Below are 20,203 nucleotides of genomic sequence, written 5' to 3'. Positions count from 1 at the left end.
TAATCAATCCATATTTTATCTAAAACAAAATTATCCATATATTTTAAACCGTAACTCCGATTTTAACATGTTATATATGAAATTTGATTGAAAAAATGTGTAGAATCTAAATAGGATGCTATTTTTAGTTGTTGAATACTTCTTAAATATTATTTTTGGTGCAAACTTAATCTGTAGTGCACGGTCTTTTTTTTCTCTCTTTCCGACAACCATACGGATTGCAATAAATATCTATTAAATTAAAACCAAATTGAGAGGAAAGAAAACATCGTTAACCACACATGCACAACTTTAGAAAATCTCGTGGAGAGAAACAACATATTTCTCATCTTATTTCGAGTGATTGTACATTCAAACGCGTTTACGTTGTGTGAGCACTGAGGTCATCGTCGACAACACAAATGTGATGCCATGTGAAAATATATTACGTTCAAAAGGTGTGATTTTCTCTTCCGTTGCAACGCACGGGCTTTTTTGCTAGTATATTTTAAAACGAAGAGAGTATGCGGATTCTAAAAAAAATGTGTGTCCTTTGTGATCATGAAGAGGAAACCCCCTTGCATCTGCGCCTCAAATGTTCTTTCTCCCGATCGGTCTTGTACCTGGTTACGACATGGCTGAACTCCAAAACGCTGTGTGTCTACTGATCAAGCCGAGTCCTTGTGACATTGGTGGAACCTTTCCGGTGAACTGGACACCAAGACTACATCCACTGCCATATACATACAACTTGTTCGAACTTTGGTAGGGAGCGCAACCGGAGAGTTTTCGAGTCCTCGCATATGAATGGAGAGAGTGTTTTCCATCTCACAATGCAATGAATTTCAGATTGTGAGAATGAACCTCCCCCTGAGCCAGATTAAGATTGTTCTTCTTTCTCTTTGTTTTGGCAGTGGCAATTGATTATTGCCTACAGCATTGAACTTGTATCAAACTGTTTGTGAGGAATTAGTTTTTTTATTTTGTGGAAAAAAGTGTTGTTTTATTCCCTCTTAATTTGTCGGCAGCAATCTGCCAATTCCTCAAAGAAAAAGAATTTTGAGTGATCAAAGGATTTTGGGCAAGGGCTAGAGATGCGGCCGGTGCAGCCAGACTGCCAGCTGATAACTACCTGTCGCCGGAGCTATACTGTATCCTGCAATTAAGCTGCTGCTGAACTGAAGATGATTCCCAAATTCCCTCAAGTCTGGGTAAAACTGGAAGCCCCAGGTCTATATTCTGAACTCCAACATTTCACTCACATGGCACTGCCAGATCCCTATTCTGAACTCTGTATCCTGAAGCCCAAGGTCTCTATTCTGAACTCTAATATAAGCTTTCATATATTATACCATACTACCACTGAACATCAGGGCGAGTCTACTACTGCAAGTTCCAAGTAAAAAATATTCATGTTGGCCTTTCTACACAGGTCGAGCAAAGTAGCTGCAGAGTAAACATTCACTGATACAGCTTTGGTTATGTTGACATCAGCTATCGGTAATATGCAAAGATGACAGAACCATGAACATTAAGCAGAGTAGATAAATGATGCAAACAAATTCCACCAAAAAACACTGCTTTCCTTCCATCCGATAACAATGATAAACAGGCTGCAACCAGCCACAACATTCACTACTGCTGCTAGCACTAGAATTTAGGCCAAGATTCAGGTTGTCCAGGACAGATAGATAGAACGACTGCCATTTACAAAACAGAAACGAACACCATTCTTCAGTTCCGTCTAGATGTCATCATCCAGCTCATTCTTCTCCTCTTCCTCCTCGTCCTCTGGGGCGTCCTCTTGCTTATCCACCTCCAGATCTGCATCATCCACCTCTTCTGCATCCGCATCTGCCTTCTCCTCATCTCCCACATTGTTCTCCTGCATCATGGTCACAAACACAAACCAACGGTCAGGTCAAGACTCACCAATGGCAATGTCAGCAGCAGTTCAAAAGAATTGATTGATTGATGAATGAAACTGAGGGAATTACCGCACTGCCTTCGCCATTGTCAAGCTGTGCCTTGAGCTCCTTGGCCTGGTCATTGTAGGGCTTCTTCTCCTCTTCGGTCATGGATCTCCACTTCTCCCCTGCTGCCTTGCCAACCTGCATTTCACCAACACACACGGACGGAGTCACGACACAGCACACAAACAAACCAATCAAAACGCGAGGATGAACGGGACGTACGGCGGCAACACCCTTCTCGTCGGGGTGAGAGGTCTTGAACTCCACCCTGAAGTCCTTCCTGCCAAGCAAATCGAATCGGATTTTGTCAGGTCACAAATCACAAAGGTTTCGGACTAATCGAAACAGCAGGACAAGGAGAAATGAAGAGAGGATTACATGAAGAGGAAGAAGGCAGTTGGTGGGCGCTTTGCCTTCGCCTTCTTGGCACCATCTCCGTCTGCCTTGCTCTTCTTCTTCCCCTTGCCTCCAGCGGCAGCGGGGGGCGCCTTCCTCTTCTTCTCCTGGACCTCGACGGCCTTCTCCACCACCTGCGACTCTGAAAACAGAAACGGAGGTAGTGGGGTTAGCGCGGCACCAAGCAGACGAGGACTAGATGTGTCGGCGAGGGGAGGAATTGAACGCACCGAGGCTGAGGCGTATCTTGGAGTCGAGGCTGCAGCTGTGCAGGTCGATGAGAACGATGGCTACGTCCTTGTTGCACGCCTCGCTGAAACCAACCAACCAAACCAGTGAGTCACTCAATCGCTCGTCGGAAAAGCTGCGGAGCAGGAGAAGGGAGAGGGGCGGGGAAATTACCAGCGGGTGAAGGCGCTTCCGTCGCGCGCGCGCTTGAGGACGGTAGCCTCGACGCGCTTGCGGGAGCGGGGAGCGTTGCCGGCGGTCGCCATGGAACTGGACGGATCTGGCTGGATCTCTCTTGCTGCTGGGGAGAAGTGGAGGGGAGGTGATTGGATCTTGATTCCTTGCTGCTGGCGGAAATGGCGATTTGGAGGGAATAAATAGCAGTGGCGGCCGCGGCGGGGCGGGGCGGGGCGAGGCGCGAAGGAGGACGGTGGAGGGGGGAACGAAACAATTTGGGATTTTTGGTCCCGCGGCGCGGCGGCGGGGGGATATGGGGAATTTGGCTGAAATGGTTGGCGGGAAGGCCAGGCGGCAGGCGATCTCGTCCGTGGATGGTTGGGGGTGCGGGAGTGGACGGTCGAGACATGGTTCATTCGTTCCCGCCGCTGCAGTCGAGTTTGGGTTTGGTTTCGGCACCGGCCGCCGGGTAGTGGCGCCTGTTTGTTGGGCCCCGCACAGGCGCACATTCACTTGCTTGAAAATTCACAACTCCTGCAACCTCGATTTTCACTGTAATGGGACGCCTTTGATAGTGTGCATATAGCCCAACAAGGTTTGAATGGGATGAAAAAATCTATTTTGTTGCGTACAAGGAGGTTTGACTTGCATCGGCATGAAACATAAAGCGTCTCACAGGTTGGCTAGCTGAGAATGCTTGAATCGGCCGTTTCCAACAAGTCAAGGTGAGTCAGACACAAAAGTAGGTCACGGCGTAGGTCGTGGTGGAGGGGAGAATCATGGCTCTGAGGCAGGATGTCGCGAAATTAGCCTCACCCCCCCCCCCCCCCCAGCAATTTACTCGCTCACCCCTAACTCTAGATAGGGTCATTCCTCTCTTATTGGCACCGACGATGGCGGCGACTCGGATCTGCAGAAGCGGCGACGGCAGCACCAACTCCTTCCACCCTTCTTCTTCTTCGACCCCATGTGGCCACCCTCGTCTCATCCATGCCCCCGTATTAAGCCGATAAGCAACATACAAACCTCTCCATCCTCGTCCTCTGTTAGGGCGGTGTGGTTTCGGCACCAGCCGCCGGGTAGTGGCGCCTGTTTGTTGGGCCCCGCACAGGCGCACATTCACTTGCTTGAAAATTCACAACTCCTGCAACCTCGATTTTCACTGTAATGGGACGCCTTTGATAGTGTGCATATAGCCCAACAAGGTTTGAATGGGATGAAAAAATCTATTTTGTTGCGTACAAGGAGGTTTGACTTGCATCGGCATGAAACATAAAGCGTCTCACAGGTTGGCTAGCTGAGAATGCTTGAATCGGCCGTTTCCAACAAGTCAAGGTGAGTCGGACCCAAAAGTAGGTCACGGCGTAGGTCGTGGTGGAGGGGAGAATCATGGCTCTGAGGCAGGATGTCGCGAAATTAGCCTCAACCCCCCCCCCCCCAGCAATTTACTCGCTCACCCCTAACTCTAGATAGGGTCATTCCTCTCTTATTGGCACCGACGATGGCGGCGACTCGGATCTGCAGAAGCGGCAGCGGCAGCACCAACTCCTTCCACCCTTCTTCTTCTTCGACCCCATGTGGCCACCCTCGTCTCATCCATGCCCCTGTATTAAGCCGATAAGCAACATACAAACCTCTCCATCCTCGTCCTCTGTTAGGGCGGTGTAGGATCGATTACACCATTGGTGAACGCACCATGGATGTCGCCTAGGTTGTGGACGAACAAATGAAGCTCGCAGTTCACGCAACACCATTCATGATTGTATTCATGCTTGGATCGCGTTGGTCCATAAGAGAATTGCTGGTTGAATCACACACGTGTCATCTCATATGGTCCAGTGTTAATCCGTCACCAGCAAAAGGATGGCGTATCTGAACTACATCTGCAACTGCAATGATGCACAAGCTATATGGATGCTTTGAATGAAAAGAGTACCTTTTGCCACGCTTGTGCACACGTTCAAGCGCACGGGGCTGCTAGAAGATAGCATCTACACCATTGTCAAAGAGCAAGTTGCCATGTGTCCTCAGCGTTGTAGGTCCATGTGTCCTTCATGTTGTAGGTCATAACCATTCACCCTAGGCGTTTGGGTACTCTAACCCGCTACCCGAACACGAACCAAACCGAATTACCCGAATTGACGGGTAATCGGTGTATCGGGTTAGGGTTCGATTCTCATTTCCTAGCTATCTGGTGTTCGGGTTAGGGTTCAGGTTTTAGTCTGAAAACCCCAAAATACCCATATTGTAACATCCAAGATGCGGTCATATCCTTATTTTGGCACGGGGGCCTCGACAGGGATAGAAACACATCTCGTCGTTTCGCAAGAATGGATATCGTTACAAGTACAAGTACTCAAAAGATGAGTATGAAGAGTTGGCTTGCACTCGCCACAAGCTACATCAGAGTCACATTAGTACGATTCATACAATCATCATGAAGAAGAGCAGGGTCTGTCTGCGGACGAAAACAAACGATAAAATAACGACATCCATCCTTGCTATCCCAGGCTGCCGGCCTGGAACCCATCCTAAATCGATGAAGAAGAAGAAGAAACTCCAAAAGCACAATCATCGCGCTCACGTCATAATATCACCTTACCTGTACCTGCAACTGGTGTTGTAGTAATCTGTGAGCCACAGGGGACTCAGCAATCTCATTTCCAAAGGTATCAATACTAGCAAAGATTAATGAGTGAGGTATGGTTAAGTGGTGAGGCTGCAGCAAGCGGCTAAGCATTTATTTGGTGGCTAACTTACGTGTACAAAAATAAGAGGGGGTGATCTACGCATAACGGGCATGAACTAATAATGATCAAATGAATGATCCTGACACCTACTTACGTCAGACATAACCCCACCATGTCCTCGATCGGAGAAGGAGCTCAGGAAAGAGACAATCATGGTTACGCACTCAGTTCGCATGTTTTAATTAAGTTTACTTCAGGTCGTCTAGAACCGGATGTTAAACAAAGCTTCCACGTTGCCACATAACCGCGGGCACGACTTTTCGCATTTAACCCTGCAGGGGTGCTCCAACTAGTCCAACACAAATTACCACAAGCCGCATAGAAATCCTCGATCACGAAACTCGTGATCTCGTCGGACTCCTTAGTGGAAAACCTCAACTCTCAGATTACCCAAAGCATCACCGGAATCCCGATGCACAAGACATTCGTCAAAGGTAAAACTAATCCAGCAAGGCTGCCCGACGTGTCGACGATCCCGATAGGAGCCGCGCATCTCGTTCTCGGGACACAACGGATGGGCACGACGTTGGGTTTGCTAAACCATCGGTGACCAGGGGGAGCCGGACATCGCCCGATTTGAACCAACACTCATGTGGAGCACTGGCCCGGGGGGTTATTAATTATCCACGGGGTCCGGAAAGTCCCTATGCAATTTTATTAGGTTATTAGGAAAATGTAGTACTAAAGTTGGGCCTTGGCAGACCAGCTTTAATCTAAGACGAATTATCAAGGGGGTCCCCATAACAACCCCGATCGAGTTAGGAGCGCTCAATTATGTAATATAACACTCGTAGCCGAAACTAAGGCGACAAAGGTGGAACAAAACACCAGGCTTGAAAGGCCGAGCCTTCCACCTTTTACCAAGTGTATAGGTGCATTTAATTTAATAGCAATAATATGGTGATATAGCAAAGAACCCATGTTATCACATGGAAGCAACCGCACCTGCAACTAGCAACACTATCACATGGTTAAGCGAGCAGTAACATAGCCAATCAGTGGTTTGATAGGTTGTGAATAGGTTAAAGGTTTTCATAGCAATGTTGGGAGGTTGATATTTAACAGGTGGTAGACAACGAGACATAACGTAGAAACGAAACAACTAGCATGGCAATGATAGTAAAGATATCTGGGACATGTTCATTGATACGTCTCCGTCGTATCTACTTTTCTGAACTCTTTTGCCCTTGTTTTGTACTCTAATTTGCATGATTTGAATGGAACTAACCCGGACTAACGTTGTTTTCAGCAAAATTGCCATGGTGTTGTTTTTGCGCAGAAATAAAAGTTCTCGGAAAGACCTGAAAATTTACGGAGAATTTTTCTGGAATATATAAAAAACACTGGCGCAAGAATCAGCGGAGGAAGTGGAGCCATGAGCCGACAAGCCCACCAGGCGCGGGGCCCCCTGGCCGCGCCTGGCAGGCTTGTGGAGCCCACTACGCTCCACCGCCTCCAAATCCAGCTCTATTTAGTCCGTCTCGCCCGAAAAAAAATCAAGGAGAAGAGTTCATTGCGTTTTACGATACGGAGGCGCCGCCACCTCGTGTTCTTCCTTTGGAGGGCAGATCTGGAGTCCGTTTTGGGCTGTGGAGAGGGGAAATCGTCGCCATCGTCATAATCAACCTTCCTTCATCTCCAATTCCATGATGCTCTTCACCGTTCGTGAGTAATCTCATCGTAGGCTTGCTGGACGGTGATGGGTTGGATGAGATCTATCATGTAATCGAGTTAGTTTTGACGGAGATCGATCCCTAGTGTCCACTATGTTCTGAGATTGATCTTTCTGCTACTTTGCCATGCTTAATGCTTGTCACTAGGGCCCGAGTGCCATGATTTCAGATCTGAACCTATTATGTTCTCGCCAATATATGTGTGTTATTGATCCTATCTTGCAAGTTGTAGTCACCTACTATGTGTTATGACCCGGCAACCCCGGAGTGACAATAGCCGGAACCACTCCCGGAGATGACCATAGTATGAGGAGTTCATGTATTCACCAAGTGTTAATGCGTTTGTAGCGACCCGACTCAATACGAGTCAAGCCTCTAGTGTTTCCGTACCATCCCAAGATCATGCTGGTACACACTCAGTACATCAATGTATATATCAAGAGTTCAATCACACAACTTTATTAATCGAAATCTCATAACGAGTACTTTATTACAATAATGAATTACAACAAAGTGGTTGAAGGGCATCTCATGAGATATCTAACGAAGACTAGCGGAAGCATCAGGTAGACGAGTCCATCCGACTCCAGGGCATGTCGCCGAGCATAGATCGTAGACTCACTCCTGATCGAAAAAGTACTCTGCAACATGATACGTTGCAGCCGTGTAGGTCAGAATATGGAATATGCCGGCAAGTCATCAAAGAGAGGGGCAAAATAATATCCAACTATTTCTACATGCATATATGGCAGGTGGGGCTATAAGTTTTAGCGTAAAGCAAATTTTCTCCTACAACAAGAGAGGGCTGAAAGCAAAATATCACTACATTATTTGTTGTTAACGAGATGGTTCCGCCAACCAACTCTCGTACCCGAGTTGTCGATAATCCCCACATCATTATTAAGTTGTGTTGAGAGTTCAAGGAAAATTTCAATGCCTTCGGCTCAAGTTGTCCATGACCGTGGACACGGCTAATCGATTAGTTTGGGTACTCTGCAGAGTTTTGCACACATTCCCCACAAGATTTGATCGCCTCCGGGTATGTCCTCGCACTTCAGGGTGTTTGAAGACCGGATGATCAAAACATGGTCTTTCAACGAGTCCCTCTGAATCCCTGTCGGTGCCCATCCAATCCTACAGTTCTTCTACATGTGCTAGCACCGCCTGTCCAGAGTCGCCGCGTTGTCCAACCAAGCCAGAGCCCATAATGACTTGTGGCTGTGCAGGTAAGCCTTGGGTCTTGAAGCCTACGTCCGTCTCTTCGAGCCTGGGTGAAGCTTTCCGCAAGATGACATGGCACGTCTCCAAGCATCCCGGGGTCGTCCACTGGTTTCTCCAGGGAGCCCGTCAAACCGTCCTTCACCCAGAGTTGCATTGCTTCTTGAGTTCTTGAAAATATTGACTTAACCGGTCTTGGTTATTTAATTATCCTCGCATCACTCGTGTTATGCACTCAACCAGAATCCCGTCTACTCAAGCATAGCAATGTGAAATTTGTCGTCCCGGTCCAAGTATCGGGGTTGTTGTATGCCTACCACATGATACTACAACCTATAACTAAAATTTCCAAGTACCTACTCAGCATGCAATTGGGCAAAGAAGGGTGAAACTACCATGCATAGAAACATAGGCGATAGTATGATCAAAATGGCTTGCCTTGCTGATAGTTGTCTTGATCGAGCGCTTCTAAGTAGCAAGCTTCGCACTCCGGGTGATCTACCGATACAAACAAATACACACCATAAGCACTACAATCATCAACAAGTAAAATAACATCACAATCACAAAGTAGCTATGGCATAAAGTGAAGGAATTCACTTCACCTAACTAAGGCAGAAATTGTTTCTGTTAAAACCCCAAGTAAACATATTTAAAAAACTTTGAAACTTATACTACAGAAAGATATAAACACTAGGAAGCAGTAGCAAAAAGAATCAAATAAAAATATATTTTTAAACTCCTGGAATAAGCAAAACAAGGTTGAAACTAAATCTGGTCTAATTCAAATTTGAAACTTTCAAACCTAGACAAATAATATGTTTTTGAAAACTACAGAAATCTTTTGATCTACCGGAACAAGTTTCAACTCCATTGGAATTCTGTATCAAAAGTTATGATCAAAACAAGATTGAAACTTTCTCTGTTTTGGAATTAATACAGAAAAAGAAAATCTGAATTCTATCGGATAGGGTACATGTGGCAGTCTCTGGTTGGTTGCGGGGGTGTTTGCTGCGAGAGTTACTAGCACACGGCCGCAATATAACAAAAACGCTTCGGCTAAGACTAAGTGGGGTAAAAACCGGCTCGGTCTTTTAACTAAAACCGAAGGGGTACGGGGTTCTAATCTGCACCGTAGATTAAAGATCTAATGGCTACAGGGGAGATGGGGTAACTCACCGTGGGTTGCAGGAGGTTGGGATGAACTCCGGCAAGGCAGGAGGTGGTGGTCGACGGGGAGGGGCCTCCAGCGGGCTCCGACGGCGTCCGAGGTGACGGGGACGTTGCGGGGAAGCTCCTCCATCCTAGGGAAGCGACAGCGAGGCGGTAGAGAGTTGGGGACATTGTGCTCAAGCTCCTCTAGTTCCTGGTGGCGGCCTAACTCCGGCGAGGTGGCGAGGGGTGGTGAGGAGGCGGCGAGGGCTCGGGCTAGGGGTAAAAATGGGTTGCGGGGGCAGTGGGGGATCTCGTGGCGGCGTCGGTTGGGGCGGGGAAGCGAGCGGTGGCGCGGGGTGGCGGGGGCGTTCTTTCTCTTGAGCTTCTCCGGCGAGGCGCTGTAGGGGCGGGGCGGCGTGAGGGGTCGTGGGGAGGAGGGGCCGAGAGGGGGCTCGGGACCGCGACTTAAATAGGGGAGAGGAGGGGGTCGGGGGAAGGAAGGGGCTCACGGATCCGAGCGAATCCCGGCGAGGCAGGAGCTCGTGCCATGGAGGGAAGGAGCTCGCTGGGCAGAAGGAAGGAGACCGAGGGGAAGAGAGATCGGGCGTGGGGGCCCAGCGACAGAGAGAAAGGAAAGAGAGGCGAGGGGAATCGGTGACCGCTCTCGAGGGGGATCGGATCCCGGTAGGTCGGGATCTGGCCCAAGTAAAAAAAACGCCCCGGGCGGTTTCCTTTTAAAAAAAATACCTTCCCGATTATTTTTCTTAAAAAACAGCAAGGAAAATAATAAAAAGGAAACAAAATAAAATAATTAATATAGGGTATTATATACCAAAATGATCAGAAAAATATTCTCTACTCGATTAACATTTTTCCAAGGCAAAAATAAAAACTAAAAAAATGTTTTTTCAGAAAAACCCCTAAAAGCTTTATTTTCTTTTTCAAATTATTTTCTCCATAAATCTCTGGTTTTTCTTGGCTCAATTATTTTCAAAAGTGCCTCAGATTTTTTTGGAGGGTCATTTTCTCCGCTCTTTCTTGCGTGCAAGAATTTTGTCGGGGCATTTCTCGTGGGAAGAAAATAGAAAAGCAAAAGCAAAAAATTTGAAAGAATTCAAATGCAAAACTTTATTGCAAACAAAATGCATAGATGCTTAGCTACATTTGTAGAACATTCCCAATTAGGAAAATTGGGATGTTACACTGTTGGTTTGGTTCTTTATTAAAAGGAGAACCTTAACATCCCGTATTTTCCATTAGGACCCCGCTGCCACGGGAGGGATGGACAATATATGTCATGCAAGTTCTTTTCCCTAAGCACGTATGACTACATACAGAATACATGCCTACATTAGATTGATGAACTGGAGCTAGTTACTTATCTCTCCGTGTTATAACTGTTACATGATGAATAACATACGGCATAATCATCAATCACCGATCCAATGCCTACGAGTTTTCCTACTGGTCCTTGCTATGTTACTTTGCTGCTACTGCTGTCACTGCTGCTATTGTTACTTTTTTGCTACTGTTGTTACTCTCCTCCTATCATACTACCTTGCTACTGATACTTTGCTGCAGATACTAAATCTTCCAGGTGTGGTTGAATTGACAACTCAACTGCTAATACTTGAGAATATTCTTTGGCTTCCCCTTGAGTCGAATCAATAAATTTGGGTTAAATACTCTACCCTCGAAAACTGTTGCGATCCCCTATACTTGTGGGTTATCATTCATCTTGCGTGAGATCCCGCTTGGAAGAAGAGCGACTCCGTGATGTAGACGAACCGACGTAGTTGAACGGATCCTCACATTCAGACATGCTCGCGGAACTCTATCGAGACGAAGCAAACCGGAAACAAGAATCAACACACGATATCCACCACGTCACATGCACAATATGATGCACAACCTAATATGATGCATGATCAGTTTTAAATATGCAAGGCATGGCATGGCAATTCCCAACAACCAAACACTACACGTTAAGTGAAGCTTAATATGCAACGAGTTGCATATTGACAAAACTCCACGTTTAATTATTTAGTTCACTCCCGTTTATTAACGCGACAATATTAAAATGTTGTTAACATGGCAAGGGATGAAGCACAAATCAAACTACCTATCTAGGCATTTTAAATGAGGCCGAAAACGACATATAGCATCTCCAAAATGACCCCACGCGTTAAATTAGCAATATGTCCAGACCTGTCCCAATCACATTTTATGTTTGTTAAACAACAAAACAAAGTGGAGCATGTGATTCTATACGTCGTTCTACTCGATTTACGTATATATATCATGTCCAACGGAGCTACGGATCAAAAGTTACGGGTAAAACGGTGTTAGCATGGCACAACACGCAAAACAAAACAAAGAGCAAGCTTATCAATTTTAATCATGCATGAGAGTTAGAAAATGTTAATCTACGCACAATTTTGGTCAAGTTACATATACAACTCGCCCCGGTCCGACCCACGTATTAAAATCTACGGGCGTTTGAAAATATGCTCTTTTTCTGAAAAAGAATTAAATCACAGGTTTTAAAAAAACATCTATCGGCCGTATTCGCTACTCCTCACCAAAACAAGGTGAGTGCAGGATACTAAATGGCGTCGTGGACGGAACATAGCGGGTGTTGGGGCTCACCTTAGTGGGCTTTGGCCCAATCGGTGTGGAAGGTTGGCACATGAGTGGACTGGGCCTATGGGCGAGGCCGGGGCACATCTGGGCCAGCGTGACCAGGGGCGCACTGGGCCTGGGGCGCTACAGCCCAGGCGAGCGCTAGCCCTAGGGCGAGCAAGGGGAGCGTTCATGCTCGTCCACCTCCTCGGGATGGAGGAGAGCACCAGCGGTGCTCCATCTTCCATGGCGGGGGCGACTTGAAGACGCTCGGTGACGGGCGTAGGAGGCCGAAGATGGACAGGTATGGTCCCACATGGCCGGATCCAGGCACGTGCGGCGGCTGATGGAGCTCCGGCGATGAACAGCGTGACCATGGCGGCTCAGGTCCTGCAACTCGGGAGCCCCTCTCCCCGAGCGAGCAGGGGGCGCGGGGTGGTTCGGGCCCTGGTGGGCTCGATCTGGATCGTGCGGGCCGCCGTGGTGGGAGGCGCTCGAGGGCCACGTGGCGTGCTCCCGTTGGCTGCGAGGTCGGCTCGCGACGGCTCAGGTGGCGGGCAGTCCTTTGGGGTGGCGCCAAGTAGCGAGGTGGCGGCGGCTCGACGCGGAAATCGAGGCAAGAGGTGGGAGAAGGCCAATTTGGCACGGGAGGCCGCCTATTTATAGCAAAGGGGTTCTAGGGTTAGGTGTTAGGGGGGGTTTACATCCGATTTCGACCACGTGATCGTGATCGGACGGCTCCGAACACAAGCTGGGGCAAGGTGGGCTTAGTGGCTGTGTAGAGGGGGGGGGGTTGACTAAGCCGAGAGGGAAAACGGCAGCCCGTATAAAACAACGAAAACGTCTGACGCTGGACCGGCTATAATGCCGCTATAGGTTTAACGACGCGGGTATCAAACGAACTCTGATTGCGACGAAATTTGGCACACGGTCTACCTACACTATATTAAGACCGCACACCAAGTTTCAACACAATCCGAGAATATTTTATACGCAGTTAAAAATGATATTTTAACGGTGTCGCGGGCGCATGCGTGTGTGTTGGTCTCAAAATGGTCAACGTTGATAACGGAGAGAACCGACAACTAATAACGGATGCAGATTGAAAACTGGCGGCAACAGACTGCCGATGCAATGCGTATTATGTGATGATGACTGCAACAAACAATCTAATCACTCGACGATAACGGAATAAAAGGGGAATCTTGTGGAGCGTCAGCCTCGGGCTGTCACAACTCTCCTACACTACAAGAGGATCTCGACCCGAGATCCAAGAATGAAAAGGGAAAGAGGATGAGAAAGCAAGAGGTAAAACCTAGTTGCTTCTTTGACAAACAAGTGAAACCAATGACTCTTGAGGTTGCAAAGAGATGAAGAATGCTATGAGAAACAAGCAAGAATTCACACAAAAATTCGGCAGCACTTCGGTAGGAAAAGGGGAAAAAAATTGATAAGATGGAATGATCTTGAGAAGGATCACAACAAACTAACTAAATTGAGAAAGCAAGGAGAGAACATGATCTTGATAGAACAAGATGATTGACCCAAAAGAGCAACATCACAAAAACTCGGGAACAAAGGAATAGAAACTAGATCATTGGGAAGAAAGAATGAAGAAGAAATTGGCAACTACTAACACAATTGAATTTGACAAGCAACCTAGAAAGAAGAATTGAACATAGTTTTTTGGAAAAACAACAACGAAAATAACTAGCTTGTAGTGGACTTATGGAAACCATCCCAAAATAACGAGGTGACGACCAACCACTAACAGAAACAAGGATTGGTTGGGACAAACAAGATATGCACAACTTATTACACCAAATGGATACATCGAAACCTTGGATTAATGACAACACCATAATAGCAATAATCTTTAGGGAAATCGTTAGGTGAAATCTAATCCAAGATAACTCAATGAAGAAACCATGGTGAAAATATCTCATGATCAAAGGGTTTGGTGGGTTTACATAATTAATTTTTGAAACAACCTCTCTTTTAGACTCCTCCACTAACAAGAGCGAATAACACCACCTCAAAGGATAAAGGAAAAGAAAGGATGGATCAGTTGGGAAAAGAAATGATATCATGAGCCACTCCGGAAGAAGAATTGAAATCACTATGAAACAACAATAAGATTTATGTTATGCTTATCCTTCATCAAGTTAAATTGACGACAAGCAACGGGTCTAGCATACCACTTATTCTTGTTGAAAAGATTGAGGAAATATATGAGCACAAACTTGAAGAAGTCTTGAAGGAGACACAGGTAATAATTGGAGCGAATGAGACGATCATGAATGAATGAAGATACATGAGAATGAAGAGATCATGAGCCACCTGAGAGAAAAACTTGAACAAGGCACCGGAATAATTGAGAGACGAACGAAGAGACAATAATTGAGAAGAATTTGAGATTGAAAGCTGAAAGCTGAGAACGAAGAAGTCTTCTAAAATGATGGCCTTCGGAGGATCAAGAGTGAAAACAACTCAGAAATGCACTAGATAGCAAGAAAGAGAGTCTCATGATTGGGAATAATTCAAGATGATTCCACAAAGCTGAAATGATGAATCTTCAAGAGAATGGACCAAGATTTGAGAGAAACACTCCTTCAGTCTTCCAAACTGAAAACATGGTAAGAGCACCATCAAGAATTAATGAGACACTCCAGAATAAGAACAAGGAAAAGGTGAGCCAATGACGAAAATAAATTTGAAGCCATCTTGAAGAAGGAATATGATTGATGAAATTCATACTTATGTCATAGTTGAAAAAAATTAGAGATCTACGGAAAAGATTAGAAGAGACAAATAAGATCCTCGGAAAACCCATGGGTTATGGGCCCACTTAAAGAAACCACCATTGAAAAGATTGCTCAGAAAGAGATATATTGCACCGGTACAAATGAAAACTAGATGAGGTGAGGCCCTCGAAATAATTGAAAGGATTGAAAACAAGAAACTTCTGAGATATCTTCAACACTCCGAATAGAAAAGAGAGGAATGAATAAACAAGATAGGCTGATAAGAATTTCCAACACATGAAAGAATTTAAAAGATGAAAAAGATATGATGACACGGATAACTAAATTGAATTCACCGGAAAAGATGACAATAATGAATAAATATGAACACGAAGCTCCTTAGAATCTTCATAATGAATCATCGGATACGACACAGAAGAGAAGAGAGCAGAAGAATTGATGAAAAGAAAGGCACTTGGACGATAATTAAATCATTGGAGAAAAAAGGGTGGGAGGGCGGGGAAAAACAAAGACAACTTGGGACGGATGACATGAACTCCGGAAAGAAATGAGAGATTGAACTTGCAAAATTTGAAAAGGATAGGATTGACTTGAAGAGAAGCACACGGATGAAAGAGAATTGATATGATGACTCCGGTTGAAAAGAATTGATAAGACAACTTGATGGAGCAAATAATTTGCACTCCCATAAAAATATGAGAACACCTCTTGGAAAAGATATGAAATCACCATTTGACATCGAAGCAACTCAAATTACCATACTCGAACAAACAAAGGACGATGCTTATGAAACAAGCCGAAACAAACTCATGGCAGAGATTTCGTCCGAAATTTTCGTGGACAGGAACGCACGGGCTCAATCCTAGAGTAGCCATCATGTACAAGGCAGTGCACACGACATACGAAACGTTCCATAGTCTAGCAAGCTACAAGGACTCTTTAAGACACAACAAGAACCGTTGTAATACGACCGTGAACAAACGAATCCACTAGATGTCGGACCCCAACCTCACATCTTGCATCTGTTGGAAGATTGTCCTATAAGTAACTACTTGAATTCCCACCTAAGAACTCTCGAAATTTCTGGTCATGCAATCTGGTCCAGGGATACAAGGAGTAATATATCACTCAACTCCTATACTAACCCGTCCAGTGTATCACATCCGTCAACACATAACCAGAATCTCGGAACTTCATCTATCTCAGACCCTCATAATCACAACGATACTAAGTATGACGATACATCCAGACCTATCTGCACTAGTACTGGGGAAGCCGGACTCCTCTCGCCACTACTAGTATTGAAGCAATTTCGAACAACCTTCGTCCTGAGATACTAAGAAATCTGAATGATAGCGATGTGCTCGATAATCCCCTAGAGCTCAACTCCCGGGAAGAAATCAAGTCAGACAGGAGGCACCATGACAGAACTCCGTCACATCGACATCATATAGATTCCAAAAATATCCACGTGATTCCAAAAATTATTACGTCAAGATTCCTCACCAGAGCATAGAAGAGGAGAAAAAAGAATCCTACTCTCCGATATATACCTAGACTCAAAGTAGTTTTTCACTAGACTCGACTCGACCAAGTTCGATCAATCAAGGGGCGCCTAGGTCGGTACTACTCTGATGCTAACTTGTAACGCCCAAGATGCGGTCCTACCCTTATCGCGCGAGGGCCGCGAGAGGGATAGAAACACATCTCGTCATTTCGCAAGAATGGATATCGTTACCAGTACAAGTACTGAAAAGATGAGTATAAGGAGTTGGCTTACACTCACCACAAGCTACATCAGAGTCACATGAGTACAGTTCATACAATCATCATGAAGAAGAGAACGGTCCGTCTACGGACAAAAACAAACGATAAACTAACGACATCCATCCTTGCTATCCCAGGCTGCCGGCCTGGAACCCATCCTAGATCGATAAAGAAGAAGAAGAAACTCCAAAATCACAATCATCGCGCTCACGTCATAATATCACCTTACCTATACCTGCAGCTGGTGTTGTAGTAATCTGTGAGCCACACGGGACTCAACAATCTCATTTCCAAAGGTATCAAGACTAGCAAAGCTTAATGGGTGAGGTATGGTTAAGTGGTGAGGCTGCAGCAAGCGGCTAAGCATTTATTTGGTGGCTAACTTACGTGTACAAGAATAAGAGGGGGTGATCTATGCATAACGGACATGAACTAATAATGATCAAATCAATGATCCTGAACACCTACTTACGTCAGACATAACCCCACCATGTCCTCGATCGGAGAAGGAGCTCACGAAAGAGACAGTCACTGTTACACACTCAGTTGGCATATTTTAATTAAGTTTACTTCAGGTCGTATAGAACTGGATGTTAAACAAAGTTTCCATGTTGCCACATAACTGTGGGCATGACTTTCCGGAAGATTTAACCCTGTACGGGTGCTCCAACTAGTCCATCACAAATTACCACAAGCTGCATAGAAATCCTCCATCACGAAGCTCGTGATCTCGTCGGACTCCTTAGTGGAAAACCTCAACTCTAAGATTACCCAAAGCATCACCGGAATCCCGATGCACAAGACGTTTGTGAAAGGTAAAAGTAATCCAGCAAGGCCGCCCGACGTGTCGACGATCCCGATAGGAGTCGCGTATCTCGTTCTTAGGACACAACGGATGGGCAGGACGTCAGGTTGGCTAAACTCTGGGTGACCAGGGGGCGTCGGACATCGCCCGATTTGGACCAACACTCGTGCGGAGCACTGGCCCGGGGGGTTGATTAATTATCCACGGGGTCCGAAAAGTCCCTATGCAATTTTATTAGGTTATTAGGCAAATGTGGTACCAAAGTTGGGCCTTGCCAGACCAGCTCTAATCTAAGACGAATTATCAAGGGGGTCACCATAACAACCCCGATCGTGTTAGGAGCGCTCATTTATGGAATATAACACCGGTAGCCGAAACTAAGGCGGCAAAGGGCCACCTTTTATCAAGTATATAGGTGCATTTAGTTTAATAGCAATAATATGGTGATATAGCAAGGAACCCATGTTATCACATGGAAGCAACTGCACCTGCAATTAGAAACACTATCACATGGTTAAGTGAGCGGTAACATAGCCAATGAGTAGTTTGCTAGGTTGTGAACAGGTTGAAGGTTTTTCATAGCAATGTTGGGAGGCTGATATTAAACAGGTGGTAGGCAGCGAGCCATAACGGTAGAAATGAAACAACTAGCATGGGAATGATAGTAATGATATTTGGGGAAATGTTCATCTTGCCTGAGATCCAGCTTGGGAGAAGAGTGACTCCGTGAAGTAGACGAACCAACGTAGTCGAACGGATCCTCACATTGAGACACACTCGCGGAACTCTATCGAGACGAAGCAAACCGGAAACAAGAATCAACACACGATATCCACCATGTCACATGCACAATATTATGCACAACCTAATATGATGCATGATCAGTTTTAAATATGCAAGGCATGGCATGGCAATTCCCAACAACCAAACACTACACGTTAAGTGAAGCTTAATATGCAACGAGTTGCATATTGACGAAACTCCATGTTTAATTATTTAGTTCACTCCCGTTCATTAACGCGACAATATTAAAATGTTTTTAACATGGCAAGGGGTGAAGCACAAATCAAACTACCTATCTAGGCATTTTAAATGAGGCCGAAAACGACATATAGCATCTCCGAAATGACCCCACGTGTTAAATTAGCAATCTGTCCAGATATGTCCTAATCACATTTTATGTTTATTAAACATCAAAACGAAGTGGAGCATGTGTTTCTATATGTCATTCTACTCGATTTACATATATATCACCTCCAACGGAGCTACGGATCAAAAGTTACGGGTAAAACGATATTAGCATGGTACGACACGCAAAACAAAACAAACAAGAAGCTTAACAATTTTAATCATGCATGAGAGTTAGAAAATATTAATCTACGGGAAATTATAGTCAAGTTACATATACAACTCATCATGATCCGACCCACGGATTAAAATCTATGGGCGTTTGAAAATATGCTCTTTTTCTGAAAAAGAATTAAATCACATGTTAAAAAAACATCAATGGCCGAATTCGCTACTGCTGGCCAAAACAGGGTGGGTGCATGATATTAAATGGTGTTGTGGGCGGAACATAGCGGATGTTGGGGCTCACCTTAGTGGGCTTTGGCCCAATCGGCGTGGAAGGTTGGCAGAGGAGCGGACTGGGCCGACGGGGCGAGGCCGGGGCATATCTGGGCCAGCGTGACGAGGGGCTTGCTGGGCCTGGGGCGCTGCGGCCCAGACGAGCGCTAGCCCTAGGGCGAGCAAGGGGAGCGTTCATGCTTGTCCTCCTCCTCGGGCTGGAGGAGAGCACCAGCGGTGCTGGATCTGCCATGGCGGGGGCGACTCGAAGACGTTGGGTGACACGCGTAGGAGGCCAGAGATGGACAGATCTGGTCCCGCATTGCCAGATCCATGCACCTGCGCTGGCGGATGGAGCTCCGGCGATGAACTGCGTGACCATGGCGGCTCGGGTCCTGCGGGGAAGAGAGAGGCACAAAGATGAACAAGGGGAGAGAGAGGGAAGGGTAAGGGAGGAGAGATGGGCGGCGACGCGGCCTTAGACCTAGTGCGGCAACTCCGGCGGAGGGTGCGGCAGCTCGGGAGCCCCTCTCCTCGAGCGAGCAGGGGGCGCGGGGCGGTTCGGGCCTTGGTGGGCTCGATTTGGGTCGCGCGGGCCACGGCGGTGGGAGGCGCTGGAGGGCCACATGGCGTGTTCTGATTGGCCGCGAGGTCGGCTGGCAGCGGCTCAGGTGGCGGCCGGTCCTTTGAGGCGGCGCCAAGTGGCGAGGTGGTGGCGGCTCGGCACGGAAATTGAGAAAGGAGGTGGGAGAAGGCCAATTTGGCACGAGAGGCTGCCTATTTATAGCAAAAGGGGTTCTAGGATTAGGTTTTAGGGGGGGTTTACATCCAATTTCGACCACGTGATCGCGATCGGACGGCTCTGGTCGCGGGCTGAGGCAAGGTGGGCTTAGTTGTTGTGTAGAGGGGGTGTTGGACTAAGACGAGAGGGAAAACGGCAGCCCGTGACACGAGTTTAAAACAACGAAAATGTGTGACGTTAGACCGGCTATAGTGCCGCTATAGGTTTAATGGTGCGGGTATCAAACAAACTCCGATTGTGACAAAATTTGGCACGAGGCCTACCTACACTATATTAAGACCGCACGCCAAGTTTTAACACAATCCGAGAATAATTTATACGCATTTA

The 20,203-nt window shown here is 46.4% G+C and overlaps 1 protein-coding gene across 1 annotated transcript; it reads right to left on the bottom strand.

Annotated features, from left to right (window-relative positions):
- Positions 1-1,541: 1,541 nt before the first annotated feature.
- LOC123410844 (high mobility group B protein 7-like) lies at positions 1,542-2,920 on the bottom strand. The gene is made up of 6 exons (XM_045103782.1): positions 2,751-2,920; positions 2,579-2,661; positions 2,331-2,490; positions 2,175-2,232; positions 1,977-2,090; positions 1,542-1,864 (listed from the first exon to the last, which is right to left on the bottom strand). The coding sequence occupies exons 1-6, from the start codon at positions 2,840-2,842 to the stop codon at positions 1,724-1,726; spliced, it is 648 nt and encodes a 215-aa protein (XP_044959717.1). The 5' UTR covers positions 2,843-2,920; the 3' UTR covers positions 1,542-1,723.
- Between the last annotated feature and the right edge of the window lie 17,283 nt (positions 2,921-20,203).

Source organism: Hordeum vulgare, chromosome 7H, assembly GCF_904849725.1.
Source record: "Hordeum vulgare subsp. vulgare chromosome 7H, MorexV3_pseudomolecules_assembly, whole genome shotgun sequence".
Classification (NCBI taxonomy): domain Eukaryota; kingdom Viridiplantae; phylum Streptophyta; class Magnoliopsida; order Poales; family Poaceae; genus Hordeum; species Hordeum vulgare.
Note: the sequence above shows the minus strand (reverse complement) of the source record. Positions and strands in the feature narration are given on the sequence as shown.

What these genes read in the sequence shown, in the direction of transcription:
- LOC123410844 (XM_045103782.1), bottom strand. Translation starts at nt 2,842, where the DNA reads ATGGCGACCGCCGGCAACGCTCCCCGCTCCCGCAAGCGCGTCGAGGCT. An exon ending in ACTGCCTTCTTCCTCTTCAT is followed by an intron (nt 2,233 to 2,330) that starts GTAATCCTCTCT and finishes TTTGCTTGGCAG; the next exon opens with GAAGGACTTCAGGGTGGAGT. An exon ending in ACAATGGCGAAGGCAGTGCG is followed by an intron (nt 1,865 to 1,976) that starts GTAATTCCCTCA and finishes ACCATGATGCAG; the next exon opens with GAGAACAATGTGGGAGATGA.